We start from the raw sequence: 17,254 nt of genomic DNA on the forward strand, positions 1-17,254 counted from the left end.
GTGAGAAAGCGCAATGTTTCAGTGTATATTGAGTGGCTCTTGATGAGACCACAGACATCACAGACACTGCTCAGCTATATGTCCGTGGTGTTGATGACAATTTTGAAGTGATAGAGGAGTTGCTCAAAGTAATTCCAATGCATGGCCCGACCACTGCTAAGGAATTATTTCACCAGCTGTGTGATGCCATTGAAAATGCCGGTTTGCCATGGAAGAGCTTTGTTGGAATAACAACTGATGGAGCCCCATCAATGATTGGGAGGAAGAATGGACCATGTGCCTTTTTGGGAGCACATACTTGTGGGAGGAACTCTTCTCCACCTTGAACTTCAATAAGTCCAAGTATAGGTCCAGACTTACTGATGAGCATCTTCAAGCTCTACTGAGGGTCTCCACTGCTTCCTCCCTCAAGCCAAATGTGACTTAGCTATGTGAGAAGAAGTGCTGCCAGGTCTCCAGCAGCAAAAAGTAGGCAAGAGAAGCTGCATCCAGAATATTTCATGTTCAATGTTCCATTGAAGTTCAGAAAGTTAAAATTTAAAGAGCTGTTAATACAGACATTTGAAATGGAATAAAAATAATTAGTTTTCTCTACTTAGCCAGCCACTGTATATCTCATTATTATTTTATTTTTTTATTACTGATTTATTTTTTATTCATCTTTCAGTTAATTTATTGAATTCATTATTGTTTGTTAAAAAATAAAGATATTTGATAATGTTGGAATGTTTTATCAGCGCTTTTCTTGTGGAAATTTTAATGCAGCCCAGTCTCACCCAGACTCTGCCTCTAGCCGCCCCCAGGTAAATTCAGTTTGAGACCCCTGGTCTACAAACATCACGGCAGTGGTGAAGAAGCCTCAGAAACGAGTTCCTCAGGGTCTTAGGAGAAACAACTTGGATACCAGGCTTCTGATAACCTTCTATAGAACCACCGTAGAGAGCATCCTGCCATACTGCATCACAGTGTGTTACGCTGGAAGCACGGCGGCAGACAAAAATGCCATGCAGAAAGTGATAAACACTGCCCAGAAGATTATCGGCTGCTCTCTGCCCTCTGGAAGACATTGCCAGCCCTCGTTACCTCAGCAGAGCCAGGAACATCATAGGGGACCCATACCACCCTGGTCACAATCTGTTCCAGCTGCTGCCCTCTGGCAGACACTATAGGTCCCACAAAGCACGGACAAATAGGCTTAAGGACAGTTTTTTACCCACACCCATTAGAACTCTAAATTTGCGGTAACACAACACACATTCCTTTCTGAGGTAGTATGAATAGATGTTTGGGTGGTAATCTGCCTCCTACTGGCTGACTGTAGGTAAGTGAAAGACAGTGAGAGGTAAGTGACCCGCTCGAGGGGGGGTGATGCGAAGTATCGAATGCCAAATTACGAGTCAATAACTATCACTTATTTAGGTATTTTGCCGAGTAAACGCACCTTATGAAGAAGCACTACCAATTTCGTCATGCGCAGTTTCTGAGTGTGATGACAAGTAGGCTTTTGTTGTTGATGATGACAACAGGGCCAATGTCCGATTATATATATTACATATTATATCTTGCAAGCAAATGTATAATAATAAGAAATAAAATCCTGACGTCCCCTTTTTATTCTAATTTTTTTTTATTGCACACAATCTAATGCTCTTATGGTTATATTTAATTAACTCCTTTTTAAGACAAATATACCGTAAAACCTCTATTTCAGTGACACCTCTTTGAATGGCACCTCTAACAAAATGGCCCCTTGGTGGAATAATTGAAAAATAGAACAGCAAACTCTGAATGAACGTCACTAAGGGGGGAATTAGAGTGGCATGCCGGTGAAATTGAGATTTTTCCTCAACCTCAGAAGATTGTCGATGACAAGCGCCTTCTTTCCTGGGATTCATACTGTTGTCAAATTAGCGATGCCACCAAGAAGCAATTGAAGAAGCTCCATTTTGATGTGGCCGTGATTCCAGGAGGCTGCACCAAATGTATACAGGCCCCCTGAGGTCTACTGCAACGCCCCATTCAAGGCCAAAGTCCGCCGGTTCTATGAGAACTGGATCTCTCACGGCGAGAAGAGCTACATACACAAAATTTTGACACATGCAAGCACCAACAATAGAATTGTATTTTAAATGGATTATCGATGCTTGGGATCATCTGCCAAAGGATCTAATTAATCATCAAGTCGTTAAAGGGATGCGGACTGACGAACTTGCTCGACGGCTCGCGAGGGAATGCTGACGATGATGCACATGAACTCACTGAAGACACTCGACGGATGCTGATGCGTAAGGTGATGTGAATGACGAGGACGGCTACAACAGCAATGTGTCACTTGATTTTCACCAGTGAATTTGTAATTACTTACCAGTAATTGCCTTGTATTTGTGCCGATCATCGAACTGCGGCCTAGGGTGTCCTGGTGCCAAATGCACATATGGACACCCTTATGCTTGAACATGGTATTCATTATTGTCAATCCACAACGACCGCAGAAATCCATCAATTATCAGATTGCCAGTCGGGTTCCGTTCAGGGGGGTCGGGCCATTCTTTCCAATCACTCCCCTACAGGTCTCAGTCATTGGCCACGTGAGCATTGAAGTCCCCCACCAGAACGGGGAAGTCCTCCGAAGGACCACTCTCAAGCACCCCCTCCAAGGAGTACAAAAAAGGTGGGTACTCTGAACTGCTGTTTGGTGCATACGCACAAAGAGCAGTTCGGTCCCGTCCTCCGCCCCCCAAAGACGGAGGGATGCTACCCTCTTATCCACCAGGGTAAACCCCAACATACAGGCACCAAGCCGGGGAGCAACACATATGCCCACACTCGCTCTGCGCCTCTCACTGTGATCAGGTCTAGAGTGGTAGAGTGTCCAATCCCTCCGAGAGGAGTGATACCAGAACCCAAGCTGTACGTAGAGGTGAGCCTGACTACATCAAGCTGGAATTTCTCAACCTCACGCACCAGCTCAGGTTCTTTCCCGACCAGAAAGGTGACATTATTTCTCATCATAATAGGTCTTCTTAGCCAATTTTCGTCTGGTCCCTCACCTCAGACCAGTTTGCTATGGGTGACTATACCAGGGGCACAAGGACCCAGAAAACATAGCTCCAAGGATCACTGGAACACGCGAACCCCACCACCGCGATAAAGTGATGTCTCGTCGTGGGGACTAATTTTCATTGACATTAATGTGAAAATGTTCATTAATATGTGCTCTCCCTTATTAAACTAATCAAATTCAAACTTTCATAATTGAATAAGGAGGAAAGTAATTTATTGACTTATTCACAGAAATTTGAAGTTTCCATTTTGAAATAAAAAAGAAGTGATATTTATCGTGATAATTATCGATAGACTGATATATTTTTATCGTGGTAACAATTCTTTCATACCGCCCAACTCTAACATCTGACTCCAAATTCACATTTTAAAGCCTCCTTATGAATTTGTAATATTACAGTGAACCATCACTGAAACTCAGAGCAAATTTAAAAAGATAAATGTCTTCATACCATATCAATTGTGACACCACGGTTTCACCCAAGATTTCAGTGCTTATGGAAAGGAAGTCACTTCCCCCTTTCACGATTGGGGTCACCAAATGAAGAGTGGAGAGAAATGGTGAAAACCACTCGCATGTTCATCCAATGGTCCAAGACATCAATGATGGAAACAGGCAGAAATGTGACAAAGACAGAGAATCGAGTTTAATAAACATAGCGTTATGTGACCGTCAACAGATACAAATGAAATGGCTGTTATCTTGAGTGTCCGGAGTGTTGGAAGACGCAACCTTTATATTGGGGAGGCGTAGTAGGGGTGTATCTTTATGCTGACTCAGCCCTGCAAACAGTTATCGGTAGTTTTTGCTGGTGATGATGCAAGTCGGGCTGAATTCTGTACACCATGTCAATACATTCTTATATCTTCAAATGCTCCCTTCACCTCCCATGTGTCTCGCCTATTACACATTGTTGACTTATTTACTTTGCATTCATGTATGTAAAAAACACCTTTTTATGACACGGTCTGGTAGGGTGAGGCTCAAAGGATTTCTTGCTTGGAGCCCCATAGAGACCCATTATCTGCGCCCGTGGCTCTGCTTAAGCAGCTGATTGTATTACACAGTGCAGACTTTAAAAAAAAGGACTAATTACTGGTAGACACGTTTCTGTGGTGATCACATCAGCCTTTTTTTCCTTACAGAACGCTACGAGAAACTCAACCATGGACATCCCCTCCGGTTTCTGAGCGCTACCTTTCAGCTCATCATTATCCGACTGTGGGTCAAATCAGCCCACGTACACGCAAGTCCATGAGTCTTGATATGGGTCAGCCTTCGCAAGCTACGACCAAGAAGCTTTTGGGTAATATTTAATCACCAACACACCAACTTTGTTAATTTTTGCATTCTAGTCCAAAAATACATTTCCTGTGCTTACATTTTTATTAGGCACCCGGAAGAGCTTCGATCATCTCATTTCAGACTCCAAAGCACCAAAGAGAGCTGAGATGGAATCAGGCATGACAACACCACCCAAAATGAGGCGGGTTGCAGAGAGCGATTATGAATTGGGTATGTCAATCTGCAATGTCACACGTGATCCTGGATTGGTGACATATTTCATGTCTTCATGTCCTTCACAAATCAGAGACTCAAAGAATTGGAAACTCACACCTACGCAAAGTGTCAGTCTCTGAGTCCAATGTTCTGCTGGATGAAGAAGTTCTCACAGACCCCAAGATCCAGGCTCTCCTTCTCACTGTGCTGGTGAGAAACTACACTTTGTTGTATGAGTAAGGACCTCCATGTTTCTTACTTTTTTAATGCCAACAATGCTCTACCTCACAGGCTACACAGGTCAAATACACCACGGATGACTTTGATCAGCGAATTCTTTATGAATACTTAGCTGAAGCTAGTGTTGTATTTCCAAAGGTTTTTCCAGTTGTGTAAGTAGCCACTCTTATCTGCATGTAGAAAATTACAACTTTTTTGGGTGAAAGCAGTCATACCTTTATTTACGAATGCTTCTAGGTATGACATTTTCAGGTTGCGGAAGCTTTTTATATGCAAACGGGTGAATCGAAATACAAAAAAGATCCAATTAATGAAATCCCCCAAAAAGTAAATTTAGTTGTTATTTTATTTTGAAAATATTATCATGCATTGATTCTCACTTTAGAACCTCGCTACACTCTGGTGGGGTCTCGTTGGCTGTCTCACAATATCACTTTCCATGTTTCAAGATTCTCTCTTATGTACCTTTTTTCCGAGTGTTTTTTAGTTAAGTTTTTCCAAGTGTGGACAAAGCACCTGCTTCTGTTTTTATCATCATACCAATGTGAATGAAAATAAGTGGCCAGCGTGAGGACAATGACGAGTTGGTCGAGAGGCATAAAAACAAACTATAGAGTTAATGGAACACTCGACAATCATATCTTACTAAATTGGGAAACTTGGGCCAATTTTAAAGGGTTTAGTTGGTAGCTGTGTGAGGGCCGCGGAATGAATTAGAGAATTTTCATATAAAGTACTCTACTTACGAAATTTTCAAGTTACGAAAAAAATCTTGGAAGCAATTAATTTTATAAGTAGAGGTATGACTGTTAATGCATTTTGTTTTTCTTATTTAGTCACAACTTGCTGGACTCCAAGATCAACACTGTGTTGTCCATGTGCCAGGACACAAACCTGCTAAACCCTGTACATGGCATCGTCCAGAGTGTCGTATATCATGAGGAATCACCCCCGCAGTACCAGCCCTCTTATTTACAAAGTAAGAGTTACTCCTAGATTTTTGGTCTCTAGCCCGTTAAACACTCAAACGCTAGTAAATGAAACCTTTGTTGATCTCTTTTAAATGCACAGGCTTTGGCTTTAATGGGCTTTGGAGGTTTGCTGGTCCTTTCTCAAAGGTGAGAACGATTTCCTTTGTACTGTATTTTGATCTGACCCACCCACTATAACTTGAACTATAAAGGATTTAGTGATGGGTGCTATAGCCTAAAGTTGATATCAAGATATGTTAGTGCATTCATTTTCCGTACCGCTTATATTCACAAGGGCCACGGGGTGCTGGAGCCTATCCCAACCAACTATGGGCACTAGGCGGGAGACACCCTGAATTGTTGGTTAGCCTATTGCAGAGCATTAAGAGATGGGTGACAATTTAGACTCATACCAAGGGGCAGTTAGAGTGTTGGGTACCCGGACATTTCGTCGACCAATACTTCATCGTCGGACGCTTCGTCGCCGGACAGTTTGTCGAACAGACATATCGTCGCCAGACAGTTCGCCTGACCTTAACCACTAACCTTAACCACCATTAAAGAAAACAAAGAAAATTCATATATTCTTTATTAAGGAAAATAAAACAGCAAAAACTCACTCGACACCACAAACACTAACATTTGGGCGTGTGCTTTAGTAAATGCGTTCATCTCTAAACACACTGCGCACGAAATGGTTACCTAGGTTGAGCGCTCCATGTTTAGATGATCCCAAAAGGAATCAACGTGAAATTCACAGATGGGGTATTTTCTTTATTGAATAAAATTAAACAGCAAAAACTCACTCGACAACACAAACACATTAACATGTTAAATGTGCTCGTCTCTAAACACACTGCACGAAATGGTTCCTACGTTGTGGGACTCGCAAACGATTGTTTTTAAAATAAAAGGCAATAAATGAAATTATTTTATCAAAAATTGTATTAAAAAGAAGACAGGAAATTCACAGAAGGAAGTTTTCTTTTTTTTTTATTAAAGAAAATAAAACGGCAAAAACTCACTTGACAACACAAACGTATTAACATTTTGAATGTGCTAAACACAATACGCACGTTGAACGCTCGATGTTTGGAAAGACCCAAAAACAATCAACGTGACATAACAACTTAGATGTCACGTTGATTTTGGGGTCTTTCCAAACATGGAGCGCTCAACGTAGGAACCGTTTCGTGCGTAGTGTGCTTAGAGACGAGCACATTTAGTACTTGCACACGCCCAAATGTTAAAATGCTTGTGTTGTCGAGGAGGTTTTTGCTGTTTTATTTTCTTTGATAAAGAATATGTGAATTTCCTTTGTCTTCTTTAATAGTGGTTAAGGTTAGACAAACTGTCCATCGACAAATTGTCCATCGACGAAGTGTCCGGTCGACGAAGTGTACGGTCGACGAAGTGTACGGTCGACGAAGCGTCCGGTCGACGAAGCGTCCGGTCGACGAAGCGTCCGGTCGACGAAGCGTCCGGTCGACAAAGCGTCCGGTCGACGAAGCGTCCGGTCGACGAAGCGTCCGGTCGACGAAGCGTCCGGTCGACGAAGCGTCCGGTCGACGAAGCGTCCGGTCGACGAAGCGTCCGGTCGACGAAGCGTCCGGTCGACAAAGCGTCCGGTCGACGAAGCGTCCGGTCGACGAAGCGTCCGGTCGACGAAGCGTCCGGTCGACGAAGCGTCCGGTCGACGAAGCGTCCGGTCGACGAAGCGTCCGTTTGACGAACCGTCCGGGGACGCAGCGTCTGGCGAGGAAGTGTTCGTCGACGAAATGCCCGGGTGCCAGAGTATTCAACCAGCCCACTATGTATGTTTTGTGGGAAGAAACCGACCAGGAGAAAATACACGCAAGCACCTGGGATGGGATTGAATACTTGATCTCAGAAATGTGAGGCAAATGTGCTAACCACTCGACTACGGGCCACCCACATGTCAATTATTTCATACATTCATTTTCTGTGCCACGGTCGCCTGGGTGCTAGAGCCTATACTATTTCAACAGACTTTGGGCACGAGGCGCGGGACACCCTGAATTGGTGGCCAGCCAAGTGCAGGCCACAATGACAACCATTCATGCATGCACTCATACCTAGGGGCAGTTAAAAATGGTCAACCAGCCTACGCCGCATGTTTTTGGGATGTGAGAAGAAACCGAAATTACCAAAGGAAACCCAGGGATGCCCGGGTGAACATGCAAACTCCACCGAAGAAGGACCGGACCTGGTATCAAACCCTCCTCCGAACTCTGAGGCTAACCAATAGTCCACCATATGTCAATATTTGTCAAATTTGAAATTTATCAAATCAAAACACTAAAGCATTATTGCTCAATGCATCGATCAGCAAATTTGATTTGGTAGATTGCATGGCAATAAGAATTGATGCAGTCGTACCTCTGCTTACGACATTACTTGACATTACAGATTTTTTTTCGTAACTTGAAACTGTCGTGAGAAGGGGTGTACTTATGTATGTTACTTATGTAAATTCTTATCCATTCCACGGTTCTCACACAACTACCAACTAACTTTGGATAACTTTATTCATCCCATATTCGGGAAATAACATTGTGCCATTAGCAAGAGGGTGATTATACAGAACAGCAAAGCAAAAGCACAAAGTACAAAGCAAAACAAAGTAAATGGAATCATCAAATCATTTAGACATAAAAGCGGCAAAAACACCAAACGAGCAAGAGTGGTCGGAGCTACCGTGGCCGCTGGCTGCCGCTTAAAAAGCGCCATTTTGGTTGTGGTAGCTAAAACGGACACAAAAAGACGTAAAGTTGGACAACAACTCGAAGTCTTCCACGAGCTGGGGAACTTCTGCAGACTGTGACCGAGGTAGAGAATATGCAGAGTCGCTCTTCTAAGCTTATCTGCACAGTTCCTCAGTAGATTGAAGCTGAAGAAAACAGCAGCGGACAGCTCTTCCATCCTATCCTACGATGAAATGGTTGGTCAGAGGCGTTGCCTCTTCTCCTGGCACTTTTGTCCAGCTCCAAAACTCTGTCGGCACCGGTGTGTTGCTGCGTATTGTAACAGCTAGTCCCATGTGTGTGACAGCGTAGGCATGTCTGACTAGTTCCAAAAAAGAAGTAGCCGAAAGAAGCCAGGCTAACCGACAAGGAAAGTTGTAAAACAATTAAAGTGAAAAGTACAATGTACGAAGTAAAGTAAAAAGGAATGTATACAGAAATATTAAAATTTCATTTTAAAAACGATAGAAGGGCTGTAAAACACGAAAAACAAATAAGGGTGGACAGAGCTTCTGCGTGACGACGGCATCTTGGAGAAAAATAAACTAAATAAATTTAAAAAATTGGTCAAAGTGTCCCAGTTCTGTATGAAATATATGAGAAAACACAGAAATGAAAATTTATTAATGTCTTAAAACCATACAAAATATGTCCGTGTTGAAATGCAATGGAACAAGAGGAACGGCATGCAACGGACAGCACTCAACCACTGTCTTGTTTTGGGTGTATGTGTGTGTTTGCTTTTGTCGTATTGTGTTTCTTTTGGGCCGGCGCAGAGCCAGTTAAGCCCCGTGGGTTGGGGACAAAAGAGGATAAAATCAAACACACGCGCATCCACCCCAAAGCCTAACAAGACATTGACAACCACACGGGCACATAAGCACACATCTTATAAACCCAACATTAAGAATTCAAACAACAACATTAACAACATTAATAAACAACAAACATTAACGTTTTATGATTTCTTTGGAATTCAATTTTTCGGCACACGGTCTACTTGCCGAAATACATTTAGCCGACTGACGTCTGGCCGAATGGGCATCTGGCCAAACGACTAATTAGCCGCCCGACTATCTAGCCGAAGGAAATTTTGCCGACGCGCTCGTCCCGCCGCCGGTCGTGTGTGTGTACAAGTTTTTCAACCTCGGCCCGCGGGCCAAATACGGCCCGTTACTGATAACAACATTCATTTAGAAGAGACTATAATCGAGTCCAAGGTGCTTGATTTCCCGGTAAAAAGTGCACTTTTAACCCGGTACCAGACCCAATTGCAGTAAAATTATTTGTCCATCAGGTGGAAGTGTTCTGCCGATTCAAATAAGAACAAAATTAAAATTTTTAATAATTTCCCAATATTTTAGGAAATATATATTCAAAATTATTTGCTTAGAACCTTAATTCAAAGATTAATGTCAATGTTTTCTATGCTGGTCTAAATTACAGTATCTACTGTTATAATTACTTTTTTCTTCTGTCATTATAGTACTTACTGTTATAACTACTTTATGTGGCCATAAATAAATGCCCTTGTTATTCTAAATGAATGCTGTCATCTGTAACTTGTTATTCTAAATGAATGCTGTCATCTGTAACTTGTTATTCTAAATGAATGCTGTCATCTGTAACTTGTTATTCTAAATGAATGTTGTTGTCTGTAACTTGTTATTCTAAATGAATGTTGTTGTCTGTAACTTGTTATTCTAAATGAATGTTGTTGTCTGTAACTTGTTATTCTAAATGAATGTTGTTATCAGTAGCAGGCCGTATATGGGGTTGAATAGCTTGTACATACACACGACCGGGGGCGGGACGAGCGCGTCGGCAAAATGTCAGGTTAGTCGTTGGGTTAATTCTACGTTCGGCCAGATGCCCCTTCGGCGAGTTGGCCATCGACCACACATTAGTCGGCTAAATGTCTTTCGGCAAGTAGACCGGACACAAATTTTTCACCGGTTTTATTTGTCACTACTGGTTCTTACTTGTTTGGATTTCACATGCCCTTCTGCCATGCTGCTTGACGGACGTTTTTTTTTTTTTTTTGGGGGGGGGGGCCTATCCAAAGTCTTTGATGACTTTTAATAATGTTTCTGTAATGTAACAGACAAATGACATCAAAGTGGGCGATCACGCTACTCGTGAACACTTTTCTGGATGGCGTTTTTTTTCTTCGAAGACTGTAAGTTTGTGAAATACCTCCAGCATTTCTTTCATTTTTTTAGCTGTTGCAATGCTAGCTGCTGCCTTCTCGTTTTATTCCCCCGTATTATCGAGTGTTCCATTAACTTTGTTTTTATGCCCCCTTAACCAACTGTTCATCCACGTTGACCACTTTTTTTCATTTGCACTGGTAATTTTCTAAGGAGGCATGAGCATAAAAACAAAAACAGCTCCTTTTACTACACTCAAAAACTACAACAAAGAAATACCATCAGAACTCTGAAGACGAAAAGCTGTCAAAAGCACATTAGAGAGAATCTTGAAACAGCGGTTGTTGTGGGAGCCCAGTATAGAGTAGAGAGCTTCCAATGTAAGAATCAATGCATCCGCAACATCATTTTCTAAGTAAAATAACAGATAACGAATGCATGTGTACTTTTTAGGGGTTTTTGTAACTTGGATATTTGTCCTATCTCGAGGCACTCATTTGCATATAAGATGTTTCGTAACCTTAAAATTTCGCACCTAGAGGTATGACTACTTATTGAATTGTATTCGAATTTTATATGGGACTTCAGCTGTCAACAAAGCCATCTTGCATCCAAGCACAATAATATATTACCACACTATATCAAATCATTGTCAGGAGTGGCTGGCCCTCCTGGCATGATGTCACGATTATTATCAGCTGTGGCTAATTACGTGATTAGGTTTTTTTTATGCTATTTAAGGATTATGGTTTTCTGTGAACGCTGTCGGATCGTCTGGTTTCATTCCCTGTGTTTCCTCGTAGTCATGCCGTTCACATTGACGCCACGCTGCATGTTTCTTTTCGTTTGTAATAAGTGATCAAGCTAAGTTGTTTATGTTATGTTACCCCGTTTATTAAATCAAGCTACAAGAGCAACATATCTGCCTCCCCTTTTCCATTTGCTACGGCGACTCCGCACCTGGGTTCATTTTCCCCCCCGATCGCGTCGCGTAGTGTGCGATCCGACCATCATGGACCCAGCGGAGCGCCACCCACGCTCGCGCCGACGCGCTCGGCGACGCCAACCATCCATCTCGAAGACACCGGACTGCTTGGAGTGTATAAGAAACCCCTCAGAATTGTTTAGGAGTTTTGTAATGAACACACCGTGGTGCGGGGCTCTCAGACACATCATTGCTGGAGATGAGTCTCAGCTGGTAGGAGAGTTAGATCCGCAGCTTACTCCTACGCCCCACCACTGCTATGCACGTCGCCCTGGGAAGCCCTTACAGTTTAATCATGATGCCCAGGTGCGTACAACCACCAGAAACCGCCCAAATTATCTTATGCCTATGACCAGCGGAATTGGTTCACCAAGGAGGGAGCCTGAAGATTCTGGTGAGGAGGACGTCGTTGAGGAAATTGATTTTTTCGCTGGCGTTTCGGAATCCGATGATGAATTCTTCGACCAATTCGGACCCCGAGACCTTCCACTGGAGGAGGATTACCCCTATTTTTCCCCCGACAATTCCTACTTCAAATACCCCGACCAGCAATTACAGAGTGGGCTGAGCACCTATTATGGGACACCACGTAATGGCGGGGGTGCTGTGCAATCCTCCCAGAGGAGGCGCCGAGCGGCACGCCGTAGAGCGAAGCGAAAGGAGTGCCTGGACACGCTAACCACTGTCCAAGTTACGCACCCGACCACGTCTGTCCAAGCTCCTCTCCCGACCATGTCTGTCCAAGCTCCTCTTCCGACCACGTCTGCCCAAGCTCCTCTCCCGACCTCGACCACGCCCTTCCTAGTGCCCGAAGTTACTCGACCGACCTCGCTGTTCCAGTCGTCCAAGGATACTCGGCCGACCTCACTGTACCAGCATCTCCTAGAAACTATGCAGCCCTCACCGTTCCAAGTGCCCGAAGTGACTCGGCCGACCACGCCTTTCCAAGTACCCGAAGTGACTCGGCGGACCACGCCTTTCCAAGTACCCAAAGTTACTCGGCCGACCACGCCTTTTCAACTGCCCGAAGTTACTCGGCCGATCACGCTGTACCAGCATCTCCTAGAAACTATGCAGCCCTCCCCGTTCCAAGTGCCCGAAGTTACTCGGCCGACCACGCCTTTCCAAGTACCCAAAGTTACTCGGCCGATCACGCCTTTCCAAGTGCCCGAAGTTACTCGGCCGATCACGCCTTTCCAAGTGCCCCGAAGTTACTCGGCCGATTACGCCTTTCCAAGTGCCCGAAGTTACTCGGCCGATCACGCTGTACCAGCATCTCCTAGAAACTATGCAGCCCTCACCGTTCCAAGTGGCCGAAGTGACTCGCCCGATCACGCCTTTTCAAGTGCCCGAAGTGACTCGGCCGACCACGCCTTTCCAAGTACCCGAAGTTACTCGGCCGACCACGCCTTTCCAAGTGCCCGAAGTTACTCGGCCGACCACGCCTTTCCAAGTGCCCGAATTTACTCGGCCGATCACGCGTTTCCAAGTGCCCGAAGTGACTCGGCCGATCACGCCTTTTCAAGTGCCCGAAGTGACTCAGCCGACCACGCCTTTCCAAGTACCCGAAGTTACTCGGCCGACCACGCCTTTCCAAGTGCCCGAAGTTACTCGGCCGACCACGTCTTTCCAAGTGGCCGAAGTTACTCGGCCAACCACGCCTGTGCCAGTGGCCGAAGTTACTCGGCCAACCACGCCTGTCCAAGTGGCCGAAGTTACTCGGCCGACCACGCCGTTTCAAGTGCCCCAAGCTCCTGTGCCAAGGCCACGCAAAGTACTCCCGTTGCCACTGGGGTCGCCAGTCGCACCCGTACCGAAGCCACCGACCAGGTTTCTGGTGACGGACGGCCATTCTAGCACCGCTCTCCCAAGCACCGCTCTCCCAAGCACCGCTCTCCCAAGCACCGCTCTCCCAAGCACCGCTCTCCCAAGCACCGCTCTCCCAAGCACCGCTCTCCCAAGCACCGCTCTCCCATGCACCGCTGTCCCAAGCACCGCTCTCCCAAGCACCGCTCTCCCAAGCACCGCTCTCCCAAGCACCGCTCTCCCAAGCACCGCTCTCCCAAGCACCGCTCTCCCAAGCACCGCTCTCCCAAGCACCGCTCTCCCAAGCACCGCTCTCCCAAGCACCGCTCTCCCAAGCACCGCTCTCCCATGCACCGCTCTCCCAAGCACCGCTCTCCCAAGCACCGCTCTCCCAAGCACCGCTCTCCCAAGCACCGCTCTCCCAAGCACCGCTCTCCCAAGCACCGCTCTCCCAAGCACCGCTCTGTCCAGCGCCTGCCCGCCCAGAAGTGGCGACGATGCTCCGGTGCCCCTGGAAGAAGGGGGCGGTGACATCGAGAGTGGCAATGCGCCGGGGTCCCTGGAAGAAGGGGCTGGCGACGTCGAGTGTGGCAATTCACCTGTGCCCCTGGAAGAAGGGGGCGGTGACATCGAGAGTGGCAATGCGCCGGAGTCCCTGGAAGAAGGGGCCGGTGATGTCGAGAGTGGCAATTCGCCGGAGTCCCTGGGAGAAGGGGCTGGCGACGTCGAGAGTGGCAATTTGCCGGAGTCCCTGGAAGAAGGGGCTAGCAACGTCAAGAGTGGTAATTCGCCGGTGCCCCTGGAGGAAGAAGGGGCCGGGGACGTCGAGAGTGGCAATTCGCCGGAGTCCCTGGAAGAAGGGGCTGGCGACGTCGAGAGTGGCAATTTGCCGGAGTCCCTGGAAGAAGGGGCTGGCAACGTCAAGAGTGGTAATTCGCCAGTGCCCCTGAAGGAAGAAGGGGCCGGCGACGTCGAGAGTGGCAATTCGCCGGAGTCCCTGGAAGAAGGGGCTGGCGACGTCGAGAGTGCCAATTCACCGTTGCCCCTGGAAGATGGGGCCGGTGACGTCAAGAGTGGTAATTCGCCGGAGTCCCTGGAAGAAGGGGCCGGCGACGTCGAGAGTAGCAATTCGCCGGAGTCCCTGGAAGAAGGGGCTGGCGACGTCCAGCAATGCTCCGGTTTCCCGGGAGGAAAGAGTTGTCCACCCCCCGAGCACACAGGGTAAGGTGCCCGACCGTACTAAACTTCTAATATCTCCTAAAGGCAGGCAGTTTGGCCAAGACTTAAAGGACCAGCTGGGACGCCTGCCGGACCGACCACTGCCTCGTCTCGTTTCTGGCTGGCACGGATGCCCGCCAGACCTGCCCTTGCCTCGTCTCGTATCCGGCCGGCGCGGACACCCGCCGGACTGACCACTGCCTCGTCACATTCTTGACCGGCGCGGACGCCCGCCGGATCGACCACAGCCTCGTCTTGTTTCTGGCCGTTGCGGACGCCCGCCGGATCGACCACTGCCTCGTCACGTTCTTGGCCGACGCGGACGCCCGCCAGACTTGCCACTGCCCCGTCTCGTTTCTGGCCGGCGCGGACGGCCGCCGGACCGACTACTGCCTCATCTTGTTTCGGGCTGGCGCGGACGCCCGCCGGATTGACCTCTCCTTCGTCTGTTCTTGGGTTGGTGTGGACGACCACTGGACAATGCTAGGTCTCCCACCCGTCCTCCCTGCTTGTTTTTGGTTCTCATGTTGGAATTGACCTTGGGACGTCTAGGATCCGTCCCTTAGAGGGGATGTACTGTCAGGAGTGGCTGGATTGCCCCTCCTGGCATGATGTCACGATTATTATCAGCTGTGGCTAATTACGTGATTAGGTTTTTTTATGCTATTTAAGGATGATGGTTTTCTGTGAACGCTGTCGGATCGTCTGGTTTCATTCCCTGTGTTTCCTTGTAGTCATGCCGTTCACATTGACGCCACGCTGCATGTTTCTTTTCGTTTGTAATAAGTGATCAAGCTAAGTTGTTTATGTTATGTTACCCCGTTTATTAAATCAAGCTACAAGAGCAACATATCTGCCTCCCCTTTTCCATTTGCTATGGCGACTCCGCACCTGGGTTCATCCCCCCCCCCCCCCGATCGCGTCGCGTAGTAACAGTCATGCATGCAGTGTTTCAAAGAATATTAACATACATAACTGATTAGCTTATTAAGTGGCCTGGAATCAAAGGTAGATTGTGCTATGTTGGTTTCTTTAAAAGTACATCTTGGAGCCCTGCACTAAATCATATGGGTCAACACGTAGACTGTAAAAAAAAGTGTTTATCGTGACAAAGTGGGAAGTTTGTTTTCTGTGAGCTTAGAATTTGGCTGTCCACCATGTAATTTCTGAGTGGCATTAACAAAGTTGTTCCTTTACCCAACAGCAAACCCAGATTCCAGACTATGCCGAGCTCATCGTTAAGTTCCTGGAGGCGCTGATTGACAGCTACCTTCCGGTGGCTGAGGAGGAGCATGGGGAAGAGCAGCTACGAACACCCACTTCCCCTTATCCCCCGACTAGTCAGAGTCAGCTCAGCATCACTGCCAACCTCAACTTGTCCAACTCCATGACCTCACTGGCCACCTCTCAGCACTCACCAGGTTATACACGCACACACACAAACAATTGCTAATGCTATCTATAATGATAGACTAGATATGCCCCCTGTGCCACTAATTTTAGTCGGCATATTTTATTATTGGTGAAATTGGTTCTTTTTTTTTACCAAACTGGCTGCGGCTGTGGAACTGCTACTCAGCTCCTGGTAATAGCTGAGCTTGCTTTATCAGGCTGTGTTCAAACTGCAGTTACTATGTGCAGGTCACTGTTGAGGATCTTCTATGACACTGTGGTGGCATCTACCGTGTTTTATGCAGTGGTCTGTTGGGGAAGCACGGAGAGGGACAGGAACAGGCTGAACAAGCTGATCAGGAGGGCCAGCTCTGTTCTGGGCTGTCCTTTGGACTCTGTGGAGGAAGTGGGAGAGCGGAGGATGCTGACCAGGATGAGGTCCATCATGGACAGCACCTCCCACCCCCTGCACAAGTCGGTGGAGTCCCTTCGAAGCTCTTTTAGTAGTAGACTGCGGTACCCTCACTGCAGAAAGGAGCGCTTCCGCAGATCCTTCCTCCCATCAGCTGTCAGGCTCTTTAACTTAAAAAAGGCTGTGGGTTAGAACCTCCTGAATTCTGATACAGTATAGATGTGCTTCTATATATATGTATGTGTATGTATATATATATCTCAGCAACACGGTTACCTATTTATATATTTATTAATGTATTTATTTATTGACTTACTATTAACTACCTATGTGTATAATGCCTTTCCTATTCCTGCATCCTCACCCTCTTCCTACTGCAACAAAGAAATTTCCCGATTACGGGATGAATAAAGTTATCCAATCCAATCCAATCCATCTGATTCCAGTCCGGTCTTCCTTGGTGCCCAGGCGGCCAATGCAACACTATGGCAAAAGAAACAAGTCCCAAGCATTGCATTTATTTATTATTATCATAACTTTATCATTATAAGTAGGAGGGCAACATTGAAATGGCTGTACTAGTTTCTGCAAAAATGTGGTATGAGAGCCACTTTTCAAGTGTCCCGTAGTTGGGAAAAGACCAAGAAAAGGCATGCATGTAACGGCCTCACCATCATGCACATTGAATAGGTTTCTGTGCTATAAACTGCAGAGATTCGGACCTGGGGTAAGACAGCGTCGAGAGAATGTG

General features: G+C 46.4%; 1 protein-coding gene across 1 annotated transcript in view; it reads left to right on the forward strand.

Moving 5' to 3' along the window:
* The window catches only part of nf1a (neurofibromin 1a), a 153,229-nt gene that overhangs the window by 131,211 nt on the left and 4,764 nt on the right, over window positions 1–17,254 (forward strand). Inside the window, exons 47-53 of the mRNA XM_077721945.1 lie at window positions 4,210–4,370; window positions 4,457–4,579; window positions 4,656–4,774; window positions 4,856–4,956; window positions 5,641–5,783; window positions 5,876–5,922; window positions 15,904–16,120. Of these exons, the coding sequence (XP_077578071.1) occupies window positions 4,210–4,370; window positions 4,457–4,579; window positions 4,656–4,774; window positions 4,856–4,956; window positions 5,641–5,783; window positions 5,876–5,922; window positions 15,904–16,120 (911 nt within the window). The remainder of the gene's footprint in view (window positions 1–4,209; window positions 4,371–4,456; window positions 4,580–4,655; window positions 4,775–4,855; window positions 4,957–5,640; window positions 5,784–5,875; window positions 5,923–15,903; window positions 16,121–17,254) is intronic.

Source organism: Stigmatopora nigra, chromosome 8 (assembly GCF_051989575.1).
Source record: "Stigmatopora nigra isolate UIUO_SnigA chromosome 8, RoL_Snig_1.1, whole genome shotgun sequence".
NCBI classification, from domain to species: Eukaryota; Metazoa; Chordata; class Actinopteri; order Syngnathiformes; family Syngnathidae; genus Stigmatopora; species Stigmatopora nigra.